The sequence below is a fragment of the Lontra canadensis genome, unplaced genomic scaffold (assembly GCF_010015895.1).
Source record: "Lontra canadensis isolate GAN:19392208 unplaced genomic scaffold, GSC_riverotter_1.0 scaffold77, whole genome shotgun sequence".
Lineage (NCBI taxonomy): Eukaryota > Metazoa > Chordata > Mammalia > Carnivora > Mustelidae > Lontra > Lontra canadensis.
The window spans coordinates 1,697,821-1,723,623 of record NW_022631071.1 but is presented as its reverse complement, the minus strand read 5'-3'; the positions used below and the strand labels follow the sequence as shown (position 1 = coordinate 1,723,623).

The following is a 25,803-nucleotide window of genomic DNA, read 5'->3' as shown; positions in this document are numbered from 1 at the left end:
TGGGTCAAACAGGAAATCAAAGAAGAAATTAAAAAGTTCATGGAAACAAATAAAAATGAAAACACAATAGTCCAACACCTCTGGGATGCAGTTCTAAGAAAAACAGTTCTAAGGGGGAAGTTTATAGCAATACAGGCCTAACTCAAGAAAAATTTCAAATAAACAACCTAAACTTGCACTTAAAGTACCTAGGAAAAGAAGAACAAATAAAACCTAAAACAAGCAGAAGGAAAGAAATAATAAAGATTAGAGCAGAAATAAATGATATAGAATCTAAAAAACAAAACAAAACAAAAATAAAGACATGGGATGCCTGTATGGCTCAGTTGGTTAAGCATCCAACTCTTGATTTCAGCTCAGGTCATGATCTCAGGGTCATAAGCTCAAGCCCAGCATTGGGCTCCATGGTCAGCAGGAAGTCTGCTTGAGATTCTCTCCCCTCTCCCTTTCCCTCTGCTCCTCCATCCACCCTCTCTCTCTCTCAAAAATAAATAAATAAATCTTTAAAAAAAAATCTAAACAAACAATAGAATGGATCAATGAAACCAGGAGATGGATCTTTAAAAACATAAATAAAATTGATAAACCTACATCCAGAAAAAAAGCAAAAGGACTCAAACGAAATCAAAAGTGAGAGAGAACTAACAACCAACACCACAGAAATACAATCATAAGAGAATATTATGATAATCAATATGCCAGCAGATTGGACAACAAGAAGAAATGGACAAATTCCTAGAAAGATATAAACTACCAAAACTGAAACAGGAGGAAATTTTAAAAATTGAAAAGACAGATAACAGCAAAGAAACTGAGTCAGTAATCAAAAATCTCCCAACAAACAAAAGTCCAGGACCAGATGGCTTCACAGGTGAATTCTACCAACCATTTAAAGAAGAGTTAATACCTATTCTTCTCAACCAAATTCGAAAAAATAGAAAAGGAAGGAAAACTTCCAAATTCATTCTAGGAGGCCAGCATTACCCTGATACCAAAACCAGATTAAGACACCATTGAAAAAGGAGAAATACAGGTCAATATCACTGATGAACATAGATGCAAAAATCCTCAACAAAATACTAGCAAACTGAATTCAACAATACATTAAAAAAAATCATACACCATAATCAAATGGGATTTATTCCTGGGATGCAAGGGTGGTTCAATATTCACAAATCAAAGTCATACATCACATAAATAAGAGGAAGAATAAGAACCATATGATCATTTCAATACATGCAGAAAAAGCATTTGACAAAGTAAAACATCCATTCATGATAAAAACCCTCAACAAAAGAGGTTTAGAAGGAACACACCATAACACATTAAAGGCCTTATCTTAAAAACTCACAGCTAACATCATCCTTAATGGGGAAAAAACAAGAGTTTTTCTCCTAGGAACAAGAACAACAAGTATCCACTCTCACTACTTTTATTCAACAAAGAACTGGAAGTCCTATGCCACAGCACTCAGACAACAACAACTAATATAATAATAATAATATTAAAATACAAGGCACCTAAATCAGCAATGAAGAAGTAAAATTTTCACTATTTTCAGATGACATGCTACTATATATAGAAAACCTAAAAGACCACCCAAAACTGCTAGAACTGATAAACAAATTCAGCAAAGTCACAGGATACAAAATCAATGTACAGAAATCTATAGCATTTCTATATACCAATAATGAAGCAGTAGAAAGAGAAATTAAAACAATCTCATTTACAATTGCACCAAAATAATAAGACACCTAGGAATAAACCTAACCAAAGAGGTGAAAGACCTATACTCTGAAAATTATAAAACACTAATGAAAGAAACTGAAGGAGACACAAAGATATGGAAAGACATTCCATGCTCATGGACTAGAAGAATAAATATTGTTAAAATGTCTATACTGCCCAAAGCAATCTACGTGATTACTGTAATCCCTGCCCAAAACACCAAGAGCATTTTTCACAGAACTGGAACAAACAATCCCAAAATTTGTGTGGAACCACAAAAGACCCTGCATAGCAAAAGCAATCTTGAAAATGAAGAACAAGGCTGGAGACATCACAATTTCAGACCATAAGTTTTATTACTAAGCTGCAGTAATCAAAACAGTATGGTACTGGCACAAAAACAGACACATAGATCAATAGAAGAGAACAGAAAATCCAGAAGAGTCTTAACTATAGGAAACAAACTGAGGGGTGCTGGAGGGGAGGTGGGTGAAGGGATGGGGTAACTGAGTGATGGGCATTAAGGAGGACACATGATGTGATAAGCACTGGGTATTATATGCAAATGATGAATTACTGAACTCTACATCTGAAACTAAGGACATGCTATATGTTGGTTAATTGAATTTAAATTAAAAAAATAGAAAATCCAGAAATAACGCCACAATTATATGGTCAATTGATCTTCAAAAAGGCAGGAAAGAATATCGAGTGGGAAAAAGCCAGTCTCCTCAACAAATGGTGTTAGGAAAACTGGACCATTGTCTTATACCATACACAAAAATAAATTCAAAATGGATTTTTTAAAAAATGTATTAAAGACCTAAATATGAGGGGTACCTGGGTGGTGCAGTTTGTTCTGCATCAGACTCTTGGTTTCTGCTCAGGTCTCAAGGTGAGATCAAGCCCCATGTTGGGTTCCATGTTCAGCCAAAGTCTGCTTAAGAGTCTCTCTCCCTCTTCCTCTGCCCCTGCCCATGTGCTTGCTCTCTCTCTCTCTCTCTCTGTCTCTCAAACTTACAAAATCTCAACAGCCCAAAAACAACCCAATTAAAAATGGCAGAAGACATGAACAGACAGTTCTCCAAAGACGACATCCAGGTTGCCAAGAGACACATGAAAAGATGCTCAGCATCACTTATCATCAGGGAAATGCAAATCAAAACTAAATGCAATATCACATCACACATGTCAGAATGGCTAAAATCAAAAACACAAGAAACAGCAAGTGTTGGCAAGGGTGGAGAGAATGGGACCCTCTTGCACTACTATTGGTGGGAATGCAAACTGGTGCAACCACTCTGGAAAACAGTATGGAGGTTCCTCAGAAAGTTAAAAACAAAACCACCTTATGTTCCAGCAATTGCACTATTGGCTATTTACCCAAAGAATACAAAAATTCTAATTCAAAGGGATAGCTGCATCCCTATGTTTATAGTAGCATTAGCTAAGATCCAGAAGCAGCCCAAGTGTCCACTGATTGGTGAATAGATAAAGAAGAGGTAGTATACACACACACACACGGGAATATTATTCAACCATAAAAAAGAATGAATCTTGCCATATGGATGGATCAGGAGAGTATTCGGCTAGGCGAAGTAAGTCAGACAGAGAAAGACAAATACTGTATGATTTCACTCATATGTGGAATTTAAGAAACAAAGGAAAATAATGGGAGAGAGAAAGTCAAAGAAAGAGACAGATTATAATTACAGAGAACAATCTAATCGTTAGGAGAGGGGAGGTGGGTGGGGGAACGGGTTAAATAGAAGATGGGAATTAAGGAGTGCTCCATCCTGATGAGTACAGGGTCATGTATGGAACTGCTGAACTCTATATTGTACACCTGAAACTTAATATAGTAGCATATGTTAACTAACTGGAATTAAAATAAAAACTAAAAAAATAATAAAAGGACTAAGCTTTCTAGCTAGTGATAAAAATAATAGTTCCCCGAGTTTAAAATGGTATACATTTGCATATGAATGGTGGGTCAACTTCTGCATCTGATTTGCTGTGGTTTATCAACAGTGGGCAAGCTGACTCTTACGTGCTGGAGGCATTTCTTCTTCAATAAGCTGATTTTTAAATTAAATTAAAATCAAAAGCGTTCTTTTGGATGCTCAGAACAACTGACAGCCTCTTTAATGATTAAAAACAGCAGATGGTGATGCCTTGGAACAGTCTGACCAGTCTAAATATCTTGGAACCTATACTATTCCTCTTTTCCCACTTATCCATGTATTAAAAGGGGGAATATCCTATTGTTCACACAGGTTGGAAACTCTAAGAGGAGGAAAGAAAGCAAGTGGTCAAAAATCTATTATTCCCCAAGCTAAGGATAGAAAGGAGAGACTATATGAACTTAGAAGTGAAGAAAGCTGCCTCATACAAATTTGAAAACACATCTCTGGCACTGGCTTTCAATTTGCAAACTCATGTCTGGAAAGCTGCCTTGCTGGAATCAACTAAGGCTACCAAATTTCTCCAGGTGATTACAGGAGTGTTTGTTTACAGATATCTATTTAAAAGGGCAAGGTAACAAGTTATGCTTTTATTTAAAGCAGGTTACAGTGGCACTCCTGCATCACCAGGTACTAGACCACGAATTAGAAAGAACCTAAGCCTTAGCTAACTGGGATAGGAGAAGATGAATGTATATTTAAGGTTCTAACTTACACCAAACTGGAAATCTTTTTGTTAAACTAAAACAGGAACCTGAAGTGCCTCATTTGCCGTTAAAGTGGCTATTACTAAGGTTTAAAAGAACTAACTTAGGGGGCACCTGAGCCTCCTTAGTAGGTTAAGCGACTGACTCTTGATTTTGGTTCTGGTTATGATCTCAGGGTTTGTGAGATCAAGCCTTGCATGGAGCCCTGCATCAAGCCAGCATCTGGCTATCTGGTCAGTGGGAAGCCTGCTTGAAATTCTCTCTGCTCTCTTCCTCTGCTCCTCCCCCCACACACATGCTCACTCTCTCTCTCAAATAAATAAAAATAAGTAAATAAAAGAACTAACATGATAAAATGGTATCTATTATCTCAGATTTAACAGCTTTCAAGTTTGTTGTCTATACTATTGCAAAGAGTAATGAAGTAGAACTATTATTTCTGATTACCAGGATTCCTCACAAGACAAATGTCTCTCATGAGGCTACCTCAATGAGACAAAACCGTGAATAAATTCAGCCACAAAGAGCTTGTTTTCTGATAAACTCCTTTGGCCACTTCTGGACTCCATGCCTTTCAAATTATTTCTGTGACACACCATCTCGCAAATTCCTCCAATGACAATTCTTAGACCTGCACATTTTCGAGTGAAGAAGTTCAAGGTTCACCATAAAACCTAAAATCCCACAACACCCTCCTGGCTTTGTCACTTGCACACAAATGTCCAACCCCAAAGGGTTTGCTCCAAAACAATTCTTAGAAACTCACATCTCACTGATCATCTCTTTGGCCCAGCGATAGATAACTGCTTTGTATTCTCCCTACATGGCAGAATAATTGGTTCATGGGACTGCATTCTGCCCAGTTGCAAAAGAGTCGGCTTTGTCTGCCTACCTTGAGCTGTGTGTAAGTCTCTAAAAAAACAACTTTAATGATGGCTCTAAGGGCCAACTCAAACATTTTCCAGTCTGGATCTCATTGATTTTTCCATGTTTGGGGATTTGCTGGGGATAAACCATGGAGGAAAAGAAATTGAAAAGACTTGCTTGTCAAAAAGCCACAATTCTAAAGTAGATGTGTGAAATTGCCTTTCCTTGGCCCAAAGTAAACAGGCAATCACCCATCTGGTAAAGACAGAGACCAAAAATACCTGAGGCTAAGACATGACTCTGGATGACAAAAAGCATCTATAAAAGAGGAAAACCATCTCATGAGTATTTTGCCAATAAAGTAAAGGAATAACAAATGATTTTGGTATTCTTAAAATTGCTTTTTAAATTATGACTGGACTCAATTCCCCATATTTATTTCATAATAAAGGGGTTAAGGGAAAACAAACAGAAGAACAACTTCATAAATATGTAAATGACAAATTTAGATTTATGTTTTCCCATCCTGATGGAGTTTTTGATTCTTAACCACCTTATGATAGGACAGAAATGTCATTAAATAGAAAGACCCAAAGAAGATGAGGAACTTGACATTTCAATGGAATTTTTTGAGTATGCAAAGCTACCCATGTGATCTAGCCCTATAAAACAACTTGATTTGCTTCTCATCTGTTATCCTATTGATAGTGTCCCTACTTATCATGGCCTATGGAACTTGCTGTATCATAAAGCAATTGGCAAACCTTCACCTAGCAAATCACCCAAATATAGCCTAATTTTATTTAGCTTACTATATCAGGGCCCGCCTTCCACTATTCCTCCAAAGGGATTCCATTACATCAGTGTCCTTTGAAATGTATTTTGCTTTCCAGTTCAAATAATCTTGATTAATTTCTTCCCTGATCCTATGAGGTCTATTCCATACCAGACTATTTGTGCTACTGGTTCATAAACTCCTAGAGAATAAAATTCTTAATTATCCAGTGTGCTCCCTTTATATAATTTCCATCCTCCAGTGCTTTCTAAGTGCTTAAAAATACAGAAATTCTTAGTGTCAACCAGTCAAGAAAGCCCCTGACATCTATTTTCTTGATGAATAATGAATCCCTTTCCACAGGTAATTATAATCAATTTTAAAATAGACATTGAATATGAGACAACTAAAAGCTCCAAGTGGATCAGGAAAACATCTTATTTTTCTTTTAAAAGTGGGGGGCACGATGTTCCTATTTCAAAGCAGATGAAGACAACTGTCCTAAAAGAATTCTCTGACCAAAAGGCCCATGCCAAAATAATGGTAGCAAACAACTGCTAACAACATGGATGTTTCCATTAGTTAAGGACAGCTTTTTATTCCAGCAACTGTCTTGCCAGTAAAATGTAAATAATGCTTTGAAAGGAGTCCAATTATCTGGTGCAGCAATGTAGTTGAAATAAACAAAAGCATCCACCTGTCCCTCTATTCCCACCTGCCCAGCCACTGCTGAGACTGAGACTGGATAAAAGTTCCAACATCAGAGGAAAAGGAAGACCGAGCACTGAGTACCACTGAGTGCCTCTAAACCAACAAGGTAACTGGACATGTCAGAGATTAAACCTATCGTGTTATAATGAAATTAACTAAAAGTAAGCAAGAAGTTCGGCCTCAGAGCTGATAGGTTTAAAAACAAAATGATTACCTCTGTGACATTGTTCAAATTAGGGCATCAAGGAAGAGTCTTTCATGATATTCTTATTAAAAATAAGATCTTGATTATAAGTCTTCTTTTATTGTTTCTTTCGCCTTGTTGACACAACATTAATAAGGTTTTTAATAGTACCAGGCTCTATTCTTATAATGATTTCTAAAATCATAAAGAGTTATTCATTTCATCATTGAGCTGACCTTGGTCAATTCAGTAAACCCCAGATATAAGCAAAGCTAAAGAGATGAGAACTTTCACAGTCAATAATAACAGTAACTGACACATTCAATTCCCAGAGACAGGCACACAGTGAGCACTCAAAATTATTGTTTGAATGAACAGGTGAAAGATACATATCTACTCATGGATTGTTCCTACCTGGCATTAGAATACTGTATACCTGAAATAGATGAAAACAGCTGAACATCACATATATAGATTCGCTATACGCATATGCATTCCATTGTTCAAGTAATTAAACATTTCACCGTGTATATATATGCATGAGGCTGAAGACATTTTTAAAAGATTCTATGTGAGCAACCAGGGGATAACGAACCACATGAATTGCAAAACAGTATATCTAGCTTCAAAGATGCTAATTCAGGTCCAGGGGGATCTAATCAACCTCTTTGTTGAAGTAAAGATAAAAGTTTTTGACAGCAAATGCTATTCTGATAAAATGGAATTTTCGATTACTCTATGAACATCTGGTCCCTGCTACCATTTCTGGAGACCAGGAGCACACTGCTTTGCAATGTCACAAAATATTCTCCATTGAGAACACCCTGTTTTGCCAAGAGACTAATTGAAATGAGTGTTTGGAAATTTAGTGAGATGAGAGGTGAGTCAGGGGGATAGGTAAGAGGATAAGCAAAGGATGTTCAGTCACTAAACCATAATTTCATTAAAAGTCTAGAGGAAATAAAATTACACATTGCTGATAGACTGCTGGAAGTGTAAACATCTTAATATACCTGTGACTGAAACTAGAATATGCATAGTGTGAAACCTACAGAACATTTTCATGGTTAACTTGTAATAGCAGTTGTATTAGGCACAGATCAAGTTCTTTCAATCCATGTTTTACACAACAAACGTGTTAAATGATATTCAGGTGATAAACTACCAAATAAACAAGTTTAGTAAAATCCAAAAGGATTTATATTTCCAGAAATAAAGCAATCATTACATTGTGTTTGGATGCATTTGGATACGAAAGCAAATAGCTGTTATTTTGAGTTTCTGTGTGTTGTTTCCATGTGGTATCAATTAGCATGGGAGACAAACCAAATCAGTGTTGTCGTGAACTCCAAACTAGATCCACATTAGTGCAATTAGAGTCATCTTTTCAGTTGATGGGTTTAGAATCAATAATTAAAATCATAAAGTAAGAGACAACATGTATGATTTGAAACAAATTAGTTGAGCTCGGGACTAGTATGTATAGTTCTAGGATATGATTCCCAAAAGGACTACATATTTAAGTAAACATAATGGTATATCCAAGTCATCACAAATGGTCATGCAAAGAAGCATGGAAGAGAAGGAAGCTATTAACCCCAGCACTACTCAACCCAGAAATAAGTGAGAGGAAGAGATTCAAACTCAGTGATATCCCTAACTGTGCAACAAACCCATGAATCTCTGGCACCTCTACCTCTCTAATGGTCAGTTACTCTTCTTGGAGACTATCTGCTGCAGTTGCATAAGGCAAAATTCTTGGCCTTGCCAGAAGTTGGTAATTTTACCAAATAAGGCAAATTCAGGAAGAGAAGGCATTGGTTAAAGAATTTAAGCTTAGCACCAAATCACCTCAAGAACAAATCAGGTGATAAAATATGCTGAATGACAACACTTCCTTGTTCTCAAGGCACTCTGAGAGCTACAGAGAGATAACATTCCAAAAAGTGCTATATGTAAGTAGAAAGTGCAGGATAAAGAATTCTCCATCACCTTCTTTTCTGGGAAGCCATGACAATAAGAGCTGAATTACTGGGGACAAGCTGAGACTTATTAATTCAAGGGCACTCAAATGATAAATGAATGTGTAATTCAATCACCTGGCAACAAGGAAATTCAGCTCAGCCAGTTCATTTGTAAGAATGTATATGTATATAGATTGTAGATTGTATAATAATGAGAGTTTTCTAAAGCAAACGTGTGGCATTATTCCAATACTCTCCTACATAGAAGGTGATGATTACACACATGCATGTACACACGGACACTTTTTGCTGTTCCATTTTGGCAACAATTTCATATTTTTTTTCTCAGTATTCAGTTTGCATGTATATATCTTAATTTTTTTCCATCATTCCAGCAGTGGCTAAATCTTAAGCCAACCCTTGAGTTTGCTTTCTTTCACTTTCGTTTGGTTGAGTCATTAACCTTTGGGTACAGACGGTATTTCAAGTCGTGCTTACATCTCAGGCTCTACCTTATGAGTTCCCAGTACTTGTGAGGTTTCCGTAATAGTATTTAACTGTTATATCCCAAATCAGCTCTAGGCTGGGCACATAAATTGTGTCACCTCAGTTACTGCTACCTCAAACAACAGCAAAAATTTCAACAATTAACATTTTATAGCATTTTACTATCTCAAACTAGGATTCACATAGTACTTCTCATTTTATCCTGAGGCAGAGTAGTTGAAAGACAATCACTGAGCCAATTAACCACATAGACCTGATCTCGTAACCATTCTAACAAGAATAGTTCTAGGTATATTAATTCCAGGGCAATATGGTACTGTTTCTTCTGGGGACTACCAATTTGGAAAGATCACGAGGGAAAATGGAATCTTCTCTGGACTCAGACCTGCACTGAAAGTCTCAAAGATTCTTTGAGGGGGGGAAAAATAGTCCCTGGCGTCTTTGGTTCATTGATGCTGTGATGGGCATCTCAAACCCAAGTGCCCTTGTGTTGGCTTACCTTAGATTTCATGTCTGTAGTCTATGTTTTCTAACTTGGATATTAGCACAGCATTTTTCTTTGCATGTATAGAAACCCATGATTGATAGGGAATATCAGGATTTTCAAAATAGAGATAATTTTATGCATCTGTTAATTTTGTAAGAAACACTCCCTCAGAAAAATTAAGCATAGTCCACTGATACTGTTTTCTAGAAAAATGTGACAAAAATTAAAACAGAGTTATTCTAGCCAGGCATAAAGTGAGAATCAATTATGACCATTTCCTTTCCTGGATTCACTTCATTTTAAAAAGCATCTAACTAAAACCCTTTCTGATATAAATGAAAGAGCACTTTTTTGAGATACAAGGCTAGTAAGTGATACATACCGGTCTGTACCCTGTGACCCACTACTAATCCTCTGAGAATTAAACAGTCTCTGTTTCAGTTATATAAATGTTCAGTTTTCTCATCTTTAGTCTTAGTAAGGTTGCCCAGGAAGTATATTATCTCCATGGATGTCACCACTTGCCAATTAGGAAAGAAAGCAAGGCATAATTAGTAATGACCTCTATATATTATAGACTTTGACACTTGAGCTGTCTGGGGAGGGGATGGATTTTAGGCCGTTTAACAGAATCTACAGTGACAAACTTTTTTTTCCATGAAAAACATTTCCTTTTTTGAATTGTGCAATTTTTCCCCCTTTGGATTCATTTATAAGACCAAAACAAAAGCATTTAATGATGTTTACAGTGAAATGAAACAGCTGAAGACCAGCACATAATCACCGTATTTTGTTTTCTCCTCTTTAAGTCTTTTAGCAGTGGGGCTTCCAGCTGAGCTTGCGTCTAGCTTCTCTCAAGACATAGCCACGCATTCTGAAGCTTCACTGAGCCTAAACACCAAGCTGAATTCATAGTTCTTAATTGAAAAAGACAGGCTGTTTTCCCAGCATGTTTGCATCAGTAAAACATTGAAAATGACATTTGTGCCCAAGTCCATCTGAACACTCTGCCTTAGAAGAACTCTGCTAATGTTTTTATACCCTGGTTTATGCCCAGCATGGTTTTAAATAGCTCCTCTTGCTAAAGCATGTATGGCTGCATTCACAAAAACAGACTCATCTTCATATATGAGAAAGCCAGTCCTGAGCTTTGTTCTGAGGTTTTTTTCATATGCCCAGAATGTTGCTTGAAGTCAGCCATGTTTTCTTACACTGGTCTCTCCTATGATCAATGGCAGGCATGTGTATGGAAGCTAGAGGGATTTGGCATAGCAGCCCCACAGACAAAATTGGAAGTTTGGTACTTTCTTCAGTAAAGGGCATACAATCTGTGGTCAGAGAACAAAGTCTCTCTCTGAGTAAAGTTAACTAGCTTAATATGGAAATAAAGCCCACCCCTTTGGTCTCATTAGTGCTATGTTATGTGCAACTCGACTGATCAGTTAAATTTCATGTACTAAAGCAGAAAGAGGCATTTACTCCTGGTGAGAAGGCATCTGCTCATTTTCTATGTGCTCAGTGCAGTTATTATTGAAAAGAATGTATGCAATATGTATATGTAGTCAGCTTTTAAAATGCCTGAACATTATACAAACCTAGGGGATCCACTCAGGGAGGATAAAGAAGAATCTGGTCTGGTGTCAGGACATCTCACAACTCTGTAGATGCTCTTCAGGCATGAGCACAATGCCCACCTTGACAACACACTCATTACAGTAAAGTCGTACAGTATACCTACAAACATTCTGGGTTCTCTGTGATCTAAGGCTGTGACTTACATCCAACCAGCCCTTACCATGGTCAGGCATCTGAGATCCCATGGAGGTCACGCTGGTGTTCAGCACGTCATTGACAGCAGTATCACAATACAGGCTCCGCTGGACATCATGCTCACTGTCAGTCTGGTCGCTCTCTTCATGACCACTGTCCTTCAGGCTGTTGCCCTCTAAGTCCTTGAAGGTAGAGCTGCTGGGTTGAAGAAAGAATGAGAATTAACAACTGTGATCTAATTTTTAAAATCTTTCAGAGGCAGGATGATGTCAGCTCTCTGGTGAGGCCAACATGACTAGATTGCCCAAAAGAGTAGAAAGAAGAGGAATTTCTGTTTAGAGATAATGGAACTTGGGACATCTGGGTGGTTCAGTTGACTGACTGTCCAACTTGTGATTTTGGCTCAGGTCATGATCTTACGGGTTGTGAAATCGAGCCCTGCATCACATCAGGCTCAGTGCTCAGTGGGGAATTTGCTTGGAATTCTCTCTCTCCCTCTCCCTCTGCCTCTCTCTCAAGTAAATAAATAAATAAATAAATCTTAAAAAAATAAAGATAATGGAACTTAATGCTGCAGAGAGGTTCCCACTATTGGATGTTGATGTAGCTAATAATTTCATTCCATTATCTTCAACATTACTACAGGCACGGTGGAAGAAGGTAAAATCTGAAACAACCACCTGCAAAGAATATCACCATTTCAGAAGGTTTTCCCTCTTCTTATATAATTAAAGTAAAAGAATAGCTAATGTTTACTGAGCAATTACTATACATAAGGCACTATTCTAAGTGCTTGACATGAATTAACTTTTTTTAATCACCACAACTATGTAAGAGAAAGGTACCACAAACATTTCCATTTACAGATGAGAAAAACAGAAGCACACAGAAGTTATGTAACTCACCCAAGTTCATACAGCTGATAAAAATGCAACAGATCTAAGACCAAACCCAAGCAGTCTAGCTCCAGAACCTGGACCCTTAACCACTATGTATACTGCTTTTCCAAAGATGTCTACTAATCCCCTGCAATTGAAGTGGCAGAAATTGAGGTAATGCAATTAAAATAGAAAGGAGTATCAGGATCAGAGAACTCAGATCAATTTTAACTGAGAAAGTCAGAGAGACAGTTTCAAAGAAAACAGGAAGAGGAAGGAACTGAGAAGAGAAGCCTCGATGCATGCACAGTAAGACAAAAGTGTGAACCAGAGAGTGAGTTCTAATAAAACTGTGGGTGTAGTTATGCTAAGAATATGAAAACTTGAAGCTGAGGAGTTTATGGGCCAACTTTTCTTGTATTTATTAAATACAATGCCCTAAACATATAATCCAAGAACCTTAAAAAAAAAATAGAGGATAATACCTAAGGTACATCCATAGAGGCCCCACCTGCTATTTCTAATACTTTGTATGTCTTGACAGAATCCGCAGATGTGCAACAGTATGCAACAGAGGTGCAACATAATCCATAAATTATGAATCTGAAATACCTAGTGAATGATGAATCCATTCCCCAATCAGTGAGGAAGCAGCAAAGACAGACTCAAGAAAATATGTTGTCTCAACAACGGAGAGTGTCATGCTTGTGAATTAGGACAAGTCCCAATGGACCTACTATACCTGTGAAAAGGGAGCCTGTGAAGAGAATAGTGCAAACTCGTTTGATGTGCTCAACCTTGTACATCCACAGGCCTCGCTCTTTGAGGCTTCGGTAAGAACATTCAGTACACATGATGAAGAACTATGCCATGGACACAGTAGATACACTGTCACTCACCACATTGGTCAAAAGGAATCACTGCAGATTTTTAACATATGACCAACCTAGATGTAGAATGCTTGCTGCTCTGAATATGAAAAAGAAAGGATCAAAAGGGCACTAACTGGAAAGCCATAATTATAAGAAAATGAAGAGCAGGAGCGAGTAAAGCATTGACCTGTTTGCTAATTATTTTCAGAAAGGATCACTGAGCATCACCTGTATTAAAACTAAAATCATTCAATAAGCCAACTCACTCAGCTTCTCCAAATTATGTCATGCAGCTCCTCAGCCCTGTGGACCCACCAGCATGTAGTTCTATTAAAAAAACCAATCATCTTAAAATTCTTTTATGGTCAAGAAGACCAATTGGAAATGCAGGCTTTAGAGTGTGTAGCCATTTCTAGCTTTATGGCACAGATGTGGTGGTGTCCTGTAAATACTAACGCCAGAGCTTGAACAGATTCAAAGTTTGTCTTTTAGAAAAAAAAGTATTTGGTCCTGCCCACATGGACTCCTGCATTTCAGAAGAAAGGAAATGACCTACCTGGTTTGTATACTTTGAAAACAAAATTAATTTTTTGACCTGCATTTCTGGTACCTGGAGCACATGAAAATTTCTTCAATCTACAACACAAAATTGTTGCTCTCAGCCAGAGACATCAACCCTGAATTGAGTGCATTTCAGCAGTTGCCAAAATAGGCTTGAGACATATGTTGAAGAGGAATATGAGGACAATGCAATTTGCCATCTCTTAGACCAAGGTTTCTCAACCTTGGCACTATTGACATTTTGGGCTGCATAATTTGTTGTTGTCAGTACCATCCTGCACATTGTAGAATGTACAGCAGCATCCCCGGCCTCTATCCATTAGATGCTAATAGTGCTTCTCCCAGACCAAAAGGGTCTCCCCATATACTACCAAATCATCCTCAGGTGTAAACCACTGCTTTAGGTTCTTTAAAACTCTATTCCTGCAGCATGCTGAATTTCCAGACTATGGTGGAAAGAGTGCTGTCATTAGGACAAGTGACAATCCATACTGTGCCACCTCATTGATTGGACCTTGGGCCTGATAGCTAATGTCTTTGAGCCTCAGGTTCCTTGTCTATAAAATGCATTTGCTAAAACCTTCTTTGCAAGGCCATTTTGAGGACTCAGTGAGATACCCCACATGAAGTACTGGGTAAATACAAAAGCTCAAAAAATGGTTATTGTTTAATATGATCATTACACCATATGGTAATGTCTTCATTGAGTTATAATTAAATATTATGTCTGTGGTGTTTTTCTAGGATTGATACAGGAAATCTGTATTTAAATAATGTTTCTCTATCTTCCATAAACTATAGTCAGACACTGTTCACTAGGTTAATTGCTCCTAGATTTCAGGAACAGGAAAAGAAATTTTGTCAAATGTGTATCCTTCCGTTATTGAAAAATGAGAACTATGTACTCTGGTGTACTTACCATTTTGTCTTGGCTTCTCAAAAGCCTCACAATAAATATAATATTAATTGCTGTGATTTGAATGTCAAGGATCACTATTTATGTTCACCCAATTGGTTTAGATCTGCTTTTTAGTTTGATCATCCATTTTATATGCATCCAAATACTACAAACTATCTCAGAGATTTTGTTTTTTAGGTAGAAATGAGAGACATAATAAAATAATTAAGGATTGGCTACTTGGAACTGGTAGTGTGAGTGTAAAGTCAGGTATTCTTGGCTAAAATAAAAAACACAAGAAATAACAAGTGTTGCTTAGGATATGGAGAAAAAGGAACCCTCATGCACTCCTCGTAGGAATGCAAACTGGTGCAGCCACTGTGGAAAATAACATGGAGTTTCCTTAAAAAATTAAAAATACAACAAACCTACCATCCAGTAATCCCATTCCTGCGTATTTACCCCCAAAATACAAAAACACTAATTTGAAAGGCTATACGTACCCCTATGTTTATTGCAGCATTATTTATTACAGCCAAATTCTGGAAGCAGCCTAACAATCCATCAGTAGTTGAATGGATAAAAAAGAGGTGGTATAGTGTGGTGCATAAACAATGAATTTTGGAACACTAAAAAGAAATAAAATAAAATAAAATGGAAAAAAAAAGAAGAGGTGGTATATATATGAGGGAACATTATTCAGCCACGAAAGGAATGAAATCTTGCCACCTTCAACAACATGGATGGAGCTAGAGAGTATAATGCTAAGCGAAACAGGTCAGTCAGAGAAAGATGAACACCATACAATTTCACTCACATGTGGAATTTAAAAAAACAAAACAAAGAAAGAGAGAGAGGGAGAGAGAAGTGACCCAAGAAAAAGACTCTTAGCTACAGAGAACAATCTGACAGTTACCAGAAGGGAGGCGGGGTGGCGTGAAATAGGTGATGGGGATTAAGAGTACACTTAACGATGAGCACTGAGTAGTGTATAGTATTGCTGAATCACTTTATTGTACACTTGAAACTAATATAACACTATGTTAATTATACTGGAATTAAAATTAAAAACTTAGTAAAATTTTTTTAAAAGACTCCCAAAGCGATAGCTATGTATTCTCTGAAAAAAAAAAAAAAAGAGATCTAACTCCCCTCCTGCAAACCCTAGAATAGTTAACCCACTTAAAGATCAGTTTGTCCATGTGATGAACTAAGTACCACTTACTCTAGTCTTGTAAGGACATTTAGTGACTTAATGAATGGATTTGGGTAAAGTTTAAGACCCAATGAGCAAGATGTTGCAAATTGTGAAACAGCCTGGTAAATGGCTACTCACCCAAAACAAATAACAATTTATCCTAGGCATAAAAAAATGCTGATTTCACTTGTTTTATTACCTGTGTACCTCTTGGGAGATGAAAAACTTGTAAACCAACTTTTGTGGGACAATAAATTAGGGGTACCCATTTGCAATGGTATTGTAAATGCAAATGTTTCTATGACCATGCTGGTGGCCAACAAAGGGATAGATTTGTTTGAAAACACCCAGAGCAAGACTCTGAACATAAAAGTTATTCACAAAATGCTTCATGAATAAACCTTATTCAAATTCTGACCCATACTTATCCTTTAAAATATTGGAAATCTTTCCAAAAGCTAGAATAATCTGAAAGGAAACAGGTCATATCTTCCTAATAGATGACACCACATACCCAAGGAATGCCATCTAAGAGTAATAATGAGAAGGAAGTAAAAGTAAAGAGTATTGTAACTATATTTAGAGAATATAAGGATGATTCTTCAGTGGTTCCTGGATCTCCTCCCTGCATCACAATCGCCTTGGGAACCTACGAAAACGAGATTCTCTAGGGATGGAGCTAAAGACTGCATTTAACAAGCTTCCCACGTGATTCTAATGCACATCAAAGGTCAGAAATTGCTGGGGTTTTTTTAAAGATTTTATTTATTTGACAGAGAGAGAGAGATAGTGAGAGAGGGAACACAAGCAAGGGGAGTGGGAGGGAGAGAAGCAAACTCTCGCCTGAGCAGGGAGCCCAGTGTGGGGCTGGATCTCAGAACCTGGGGTCATGACCTGAGCCAAAGGCAGACACTTAATGCCAGAGCCACCCAGGAGCCCCAGAAATTGCTGTTCACAGGGAACTTTAGTGCTCGCTCTCGTTGGAAAAATGCTGAGATTTTCTTCAACTTCATTCATCCATTCATTCAAGAAACACGTACCAGCCCTTGTTATAGACAAGGCATGATACCAGGTGCGGCAAAACCCGCAGAACAATCTGGGTGGAAAAGGAAAGCAATCTGTATGCTTTAGGAGTCGAGGTTCATTTTCCTCACCAAACTGCTATGCTATCTTGTTCATTTCCTGCTTTATTTTCTTTGTGCTCCAGCCTCATGCCCTGCTTGTCATTGCTCCAGAAGCACTGCAGGTGTAGATATCAAACAGCAGCACAGAAACCAAGCATGAGGAAAGAGTGTTGCAGCAGGAGCAAAGTGCAACTGCCAGCTTTCCTTGCTCTGAGAAGATACCAAGAAAACAAACAGAGCAGGAAGGAAGCACATCCAGAAAAAAAATTCTGAACCGTCTCGGTTTGTTAATCTGGAATCCTGACATAAACCTTGGGTAAACCTGCAGATTGCAGGTGATGTTCTGAAAACAAACAAACGAAAATACGGAAATATAACACCAGATTCCGTGGTGCAAAGATGATGTGCCATCTATCTTCCCTTTCCCTTCAAGATCCACACTTTATCCTTCTCAACTTTGATTTGTGCTTAGGGAAACCCCCTTGCTCTCTGTCTTTCTGTTGGCTTACCCGAGCGAGAGAAAAAGAAGCCTGGGTGTAAACTGTCTGGACAAGACAGGTAACGACTGCTGGAGAATGCCAAAAAGAAGGGTCCAAGAAGCATCCGTGGATAAGTTGGAAGTGAAGAGAGGAAAAGAAAAAATGAATAGGAAAAGAAGTTCTCAAAACTCTCCTGAAATTGGATTCAAAGAAATAGGACTTGAGGGGTGCCTTGGTGACTCAGTCAGTTAAGCATCTGCCTTTGGCTCAGGTCATGAACTTGGGGTCCTGAGATCCAGCCCCACTTCTTCCCTTCCTGCTCCCTGCTTAGCAGAGAATCTACTTCTCCCTCTGCGATTCCCCCTGCTTATGCTCCTACTCTCTCTCTCTCTCTCTCAGATAAATAAATAAGATCTTTAAAAAAAAGTGACAGGACTTGATAGTAAAATTAAAACTGATAACTAGATTCAGAATTTCCTGGGTGGGAGATTTTTCCATGTGTGTAAATGGATCCTCAAGAAACCACATACAGTGAAACCCCTTTCAAACATTACTGGGAGCTATTTGAACACAGTTTGCAGGGTTTTTATCACCTGGTGTTACCACTCTCTCTTAACATTTTCCACACATTTTACATTTTAAAAACCTTAGTCCCCAGAAAAGCATAGCACACCAAACTTCCTGTATCTTTCCAGGTATTGTGCTTTGTCTAAACTCAATGGATCCCGTAAATTCCAAGGCCTTTGTGGTTTTCCAAAGCCCTCAAAGTTCCAAAAACAGAACCTGGCAGAAATGCATGTGTTCCTGAGCTTTCAGATGTTTCCTCTTAATCAAAGTGGCCCCTGGTAAAAAGTCACTATTTTTGGTTTCAGGCAACATCAGGAGACTTTTTCACTAAAAGCCTATTAAGTCCAGGTTGTACATTTTGTGGTAAACAAAAACATATAAGGTAATTAATCAAAATCAGAGGTTTCTCCTGAGTCCCAAAGCTGCTGTGGAAATACACATATCCCCAAAATGAAATGTTTGAACATTAAGTTTTCATCTCATCAGTCTGTCTGTGCATTGTATATTCGGGGCTGACCAAAGATAGGAAGGGTCCCCCGGAGAAGGATTTCTGCCATGCTATGAAAATAAGGCTCATGTTATCAGTTTAACCTGGTCATAGGATCCCCAAGTACCCGGAGCTAGCCCAAGGGACCTGTGAAGATAAGTCAAGTCAGGCTGCCTGGGTGGCTCAGTTGGTTAAACGACTGCCTTCAGTTCAGGTCATGATCCTGGAGTCCCAGGATCAAGTCACAATCAGACTCCCTGCTCAACAGGGAGCCTGTTTCTCCCTCTGATCCTACCCCCTCTCGTGCTCGCTCTCTCTCTCTCTCAAATAAATAAATAAAATATTTTTTTAAAAAAAGATAAATCAAGTCACTGTTTTTACCAGAATTCTTCCCAAAAGGTTTGGAATAACAGTCTTAAAGCAGAAAATAAAGCAGATTCCTGCTGCGAAGTTACTCTAATCAGTGCACATAAAGAGGGGCTGTTTTCCTATGAAAACAAATCAGTCAGACAATTTTGAATTCCTTACCTTTGAGTTTATTCTGTGAGCTAAGGAAATATTCAAAATGGAGTCCTCCCAAATCCTCAGAAAAAATTTCAAACTGTGCTATGACAGGTAATGCTGGGCTATTCATTTTAAATAACCATAATTAACGATCATCACTTAAGGTCACAAGCAATTCCAGACCAATATAGATAAACCTAGCATGTTTTCAGGGGTTACTGCACATCGTGAATTAAATTAAATATTAAAGTGGCTTGTTCAACAAGCCAGTTCATTCTTCAAATCCTATTCATCTGGCGATATAAATTTATGGGATCAGAGCCGGCAAAATAATAGCATTTTCACATCTTCTCTACTGTAGCTCTAACGTACCCTGCTTCCCTCTCTATTTTATTTATATTATTTTAACAAACACGCTCAGAGTTTAATTTTAGCTGCAAATAACCCCTGGACCATTCAAGAGGATATCTGCATGAAGCAATAATAAAGGCATCAACTGAATAGTCAGTCCTGGTTTTTCAGCACAATAAATTCTCCATTTTGTTTAGTTCTCCCTCCTTAGTGGGCTCCCTGAACCTTGGTGCCCCACCACATGGAAACTTCCTTGGCAGTCTTCAGCTCCGTACTCTGCAACTCCATGGATAACTGAGTTATGACCAACCAATCACACATATCCTAATTTTGAATGCTGTATTTGAAACACTTCCAAATATTTTAAGAAATATGGAATTCATGCAAAGATTCTTTTCCTCCCTCATCTACAAAATTCTTAAAAGATAAGAAATTAGTTAATCTGCCATTAACATAGCTTTAAGATGATTCCAGTGTTGATGGAATAACCGCAATCTTGAAATTCATTGAAAGTTCCACATGAGAAACTGCTTTAAGGCCTCTCTTGATTTAAGTGCAGAGCAACAAGAATTTTTATAGCAACATGATTTTGAAGTATCTGTTTTCTAATATTAGATTTCAAAATCATCATATAAAACCATATTTTAATACGACCCCAGTTTTTTTAAATTTGTGTTTATGCATACCTTTTGATGTAAAGGAATATGGTAAAATGCCAGCAGTGATTATTTTGGCATAGTGCAATTATCAGTGATTTTTTAAAATGTTTTTTCTGAATTTTTCAAATCTCTTACAATAAGCAGATAGGCATTCGTTGTAAAATCCCAAAACAAAGGCATCATGGGGCACCTGGGTGGCTCAGCCAGTTAAGCACCCGACTCCTTAATTTTGGCTCCACTCATGGTCTTGGGGTCATAAGATCCAGCCCCAAAGTCAGCCACCCTGCTCAGCAGGAAGTCTGCTTGAGAGTCTCTCTCTGTCTCTCTTTCTCTCTAATAAATTTTTAAAAATCTTAAAAAAAAAAACCAAAGGCATCATTTAAAAGGTTTAATCTGGTCTGCTTTTTATATTAAATGAAGCTTGGTTGTAGAAACAGGCAAGCAAACCAACATACCTTTTAATTAAATGGGCTCGGCTGTTCACGTAGTTGGAATCAAAGGAATAGTTTTCAGTCTGCAATAGGAAAAAAAAAGATTAAAAATGTTACATAGTTCATGAAAAGAGCCAAACTGTCCTACTTAGGGGGAATTTTTCTGCCTGGTGAGAAGCAATGAATGAATCAGAAACCAAGGCGGTAGTCGGGTAACAGCCTGAGAAATGCCTGCTGCCTCCTTAGAGCCCTGGGGGCTCTGCTGAGGCAGCTCTCACCTGCAGACCAAGATGAAATTGACACAAACATCCCCTAGAATATGAATGGCTACTGACCATGCAAGGACTTAGAGGAAGATAGAGCATGACCCACAATCTTTACAGATACTAATTGCTTCCCATTCCCAGTGGATATAATTCTGTGCCTATCAAATTGACTGGAAGTTCAAAGGTATTTTTATTAGTAGCAGATAATTAACATGTTAAAATATTTATTCCATTTATGGAAATGCAGGCAAGGTAATCCCCTCCTGTGGATTTAAACTCTGCACTTCCCTTTGTTTTAAGACATTTTGCTCAGCACTGCTTATGCAGGAAGGCCTTAGTTTTATCACAGATACAAAGGCAAACAAGTATTATGCCTGAAACCCGGTGAAGGGCAGTCCACAGGGGGTACCAAAGCCTTTCATGTGAAACATGAAGTCTGCAAGCAAACCCTGTCTCAGCTCCTATCATTAAAACACTACTGCCTAATCTGGTTACAGTAGGACTGCAAGAGAAACAGCTTTACAAAAGCAAATGCAGAATACCTGCCAGATGAAAGAAACGGGAAAACGTTTAGGAGAACCCAAAGGGGGCAGCCTTAGAATAGGGGAATGCAGGTAAACGTTGATGTTGAAGTAATTGCAAGTCCTGGTAAAATTAATCTTATCCCCAACACTAAAGTACTACTCTCACTGAGCCACTGTAGATACTGGAAAATGCCCAAATGCATCTCCATCCTCCTGCTAGCCTACCAGACATCCTCACCATGCTCACCATTCCCTGCGACCCTCCCGAAGTCACTTCAACTAAAAGTGCCTAAAAAAGGAAACACAATAGCTATCTAGCTAACTAAAGAACAGGTTGCTTTCAGGTGACTACCTGTCAGACATTAACTGTGAGGGGCTCTTAGATGCGGCTATTGGTTTCAAGAAACTCAAGGGTTTTGGTAGAAAAGAAAACAGGATAGGTGATAGCAAATCCAACCACCATATGAGCACCAAACAGCTACCAGTAAGGGTAGGGACCCTAAGTATCTAGAGGAGGTGGGGATGGCAGTGGTGGGTAGGTGGGAGAAAAGAGGAGAGAGTATTATGAAGAAAACTAAATCCCACCATTGTCTTGTACTTACTTAGGCATGCCCATGCCCACTACATGCTCCTCATTTGAAGATGGGCTCTGTAATATCCACTCACACTGCTTTTATCTAGAGGACAAAAATCCCCTTTAATGTAAACCACAAGTGATTTTTGGTTCTGTTGGAAGGAATGGATTGGGAGAGTAAAAAATCAAAAGGGTCAGTTCATTTCTAATTCGTTCATAAGAAAATGCATGGTGAAATTTTTGCAAATACAATTACAGGAAGAAAAGGCCAACTTGAAGCTGCATTGGGAATACAAAGCTGGAAGCATCGCTGGAAGAGGTAATCCATCAGTCAGTCAACCAACAAACATTTCTTGAATTAATTTATTATACCAACATAATGGGCAAAAATTGTGCTGGGTAAGTGTGCTCTTTTATGATAGTCGATACAATATATATTTAATATATTTAAATAATGGAAGTCTCCACCTGCCAAAAAGCATGCTATACAATTAAAACAGGAAACTGATTAAGTACTCAGGAGTTCAATGACTAGTTCCACTAGACAGCCTTGGGTAAATTACCTAATTTTGGCATGCCTCACTTTCTTCCCATATAAAATAGGGGGAAAAAGAACATGAATCCAAATGGGAAGTTCAACTGAATTTATCATGACTCTTGGTGGAAATGGTGGGAATCCTTATCCCCTGCTTTCTACAGAACATGAAGCACTAGTCATGAGGTAGATTTCTAGAACCAATTTTCCCATAGTGGATGGGGCTCTGTTGAGTCATCCATTGTCTTTTTATTTTTGTAATTGGTCTCAGGTCTCTTTGTGAGGCCACTTGATTGTAGTTATGGAAACAACCTATGAAACAGAATTATTCTAATTGATAGCATACACTATTCTGACCCCATTAATACTACATTCCAAACAACTGAGCTAATTGGCCATAGAGAGCCTATTATGGGTCTGTGTATATTGATGTCAACTGTTCTTGCTCATATTGATTCGAGGTATGTGCTCAAACCCAACTTTTGTGCATTGAAAGGTTACATTTTTTCCACACTTCTTTTCTTAATGAATAGTTTGCATGTCTTAAGCTAGTGGTTCTCAACCCTAATGCACATTAGGATCAACTAGGGAATTCGGGGTTTTCTTAAAATACTATTGCCTAGGTCCCACTTCAGGAGATTCTGAGGTAATTGGCCTGGTGTAGAGCCCCGGCACTGGTGTTTCTTAAAGCTTCACAGGTACTTCTCACTTACATCCGGAGGAGAGAACTGTCCTGAGCAAAAGACCAACCACAGGCTTTGACTGTGTGTTTTCTGTGTGCTGTGTTTTCTAATGCAAGCCCAGCTGTTTAGAGGACAGCATCTCTTCTGTCAGATTATTTGTCAAGGTCATCTCAATACAGGCTAAAACACCAGGGCAGAAATACACTTTTTAAAGAAGTAATAAAAGAGCTTTTCTTTTTTTGCATGAAAATATTGGCTCCTGGTTAGCCTTATTTAATCAAAATTTGCTTGACATTATTCCAATCCCCTCTCTAAGTATTCTAAATGGCAAATAACATGAAACATTTGAGAGGGAAAATTTTCTCTAAATGTCACATTAATTTCACTAGGAAATGTCCCCATCTCTAATGAGACAGCCAAGTTAACGCAGGAACACAGTAAAGAGACAAGAACAACATTTGCTTCTGAAAAAACAAATTTTGACATTAAAAAATGGGTCTAGAGCAAACTTTTATTTCCATCCTCAATGGAATGGAAAATGAGAGTCACTTTCCCACCATTTAATATATTTCTCCCAAATCCTTTCTTTAATTAGAAGTGTTTATCCTAGGAAATCATTGAGAACAGACTTTTCTCACTTGGCTTAGGTTTAATAACACCTTGATTCTCTGAAAACCTGAAGAATAAGTACTTCTGGATAGCTGGGATTTTTTTTTTAGATAGCTTAAAGGCTTTCCTCTGAAAGGACCAAAACTTTGATTTAAAATCCTAACCATTCTGCTTTGTTTATTGGTTACTTAGGAGCGCCCTTCTGAACATAAATCACTGTACCATGCAGGCTTTGCCGGTACACTCACTGACCCCAAAGTGCTCTGGTTTTTGAGTTCTTGCCTTTAATTTTTAACATATGTCCTTCACCACCTTGCTATCAAACACTCGGGATTATTACTTCCCAGTGCTATCAATATATCAAAAACAGCTCCTCTTCCATTTCAAGTTTGATCCTTCTACTCTACTGTGTTCTTAGAAACTTTGGAAAATAAGAGGTAAGGTCTGGGCAGAGAGCTGAAATGTTGTTGTTCTAAGAGGGAAATTAAGTGATCTTTAATATAGAGACTTTTGTGTAATGTTTTGGTTCTTGTTTTTTGGTTTTTTACCTGCTTTGGAGCCTTCTTTGACTACTACTTCCTATTCTGAGCTCCCTTCTGGATATGTGAGGTTTCCAACAAGACTTCTGGGTAGGTGGTATGCTATTATGTCTCTATGTTAATAAGTCTGGCACATCACAAGTCCAATTCTTCCATTTTGTCAGGCCCCCAAGGTACCCGAATGTCCTACTTTAATTGTCATTTTGCATTACTTTTGCAGTTCACTGAATTTTATCCTAGTCTCTGGAAGAGTGACTGTGACTCTCTCAGCACCACATTTATCACCAGGAGAGACTTCAACCCTAAGGAGAAAGAAACCAATAAATGCAGATACCCAGGACTAGAATATTTGCCCATAGCACAAATCCCCAGTCACTACACAAAGCTACAAAACGTTGCAGACACTGAGATTAAAGCGGAGAATACTCAAACCTTAAGGTTTTCATTTGAAAATGAACAACCTTTTTAAAATATACTTTAGAAGTACCATCCAAATGAAAAATATCTAAATTGAAATCTGCTATCTAATTATTTTGTTTTAATTTTTAACTCTTAATCATTTTAGCAATACAAACAGGAAAACTAGAATTACAAATCAGATGCACAGTAAAGTGATTTTAAAACCCCTGTCCTTTTTTTAACTGCTGATGTCTATTAATGATAATTGTACTTATGGATCAATGATGAAAAGACCCATAATCTTTTCTAAAACCAGTTTCTGTTTTAGATGTTCAAATGACAACCCTTCACAAAGGCATTTTTAGGAAATGAATTGACAAATGGCTTTTTCCTACTTCCTATCTCCAATACATAAAAATGAAAATATAAATTCTATATAAAAGTAAAGCCAACATGCCTCCAGCTAAAATGTATATGCAAAGACTCATCCATTCAGACAGCAGCAGCTGAAGCAGGAATTAGTGAAGATGGAATAAAAAGCACCATCCCTAAAGCTGCAATCACTAGAAAGCCCATAGCCCATATTTACCCTGAACAGGAAAACAAACCAAGTAAGGTCCCAGGAATTTTGCCTACACACATCTCAGGCCTAATTCTCATTCATTCATTCATTCATTCTCTCTCTCTCTCTCTCCTCCCCCCTTCCCCTCTTCCATCCCTCCCTTCCCCTCCCTCCCTCTCTCTCTCTCTCTCTCTCTCTCTCTCTCATGCATAGTCAAAAACATCCATTTTGACTACAGTGAGCAATATAGTATAGTGGGATAACCTGGATTCCCTCCCCATGTTTGTCACTGACTCACTGATGGCCTTGAATAAATCACCTTATCCCTCTTCAGGCCTTAATTTAGCTATCTTTAAAATGAAGAGAATAACCCAAATGATGTCAGTGTTCCCTTTAAGCTCCAAAATTTCTAGAACTCTAAAACAAAAGGCTCTCATTC

The 25,803-nt window shown here is 38.0% G+C and overlaps 1 protein-coding gene across 4 annotated transcripts in view; it reads right to left on the bottom strand.

The window, feature by feature from the left end:
- Window positions 1-25,803, bottom strand: part of PCDH19 (protocadherin 19) — a 116,726-nt gene that overhangs the window by 32,517 nt on the left and 58,406 nt on the right. For 3 of the 4 annotated variants that reach the window (XR_004385483.1, XM_032881794.1, XM_032881792.1), the window contains 2 exons: window positions 20,698-20,756; window positions 11,690-11,862 (listed from right to left, as the gene is read on the bottom strand). Coding sequence is in view for 3 of the 4 variants with exons in the window: in XM_032881794.1 (XP_032737685.1) it covers window positions 11,690-11,862; window positions 20,698-20,756 (232 nt within the window). In the remaining variant the exon portion in view is untranslated. The remainder of the gene's footprint in view (window positions 1-11,689; window positions 11,863-20,697; window positions 20,757-25,803) is intronic. The other variant, XM_032881793.1, reaches the window with a different exon arrangement.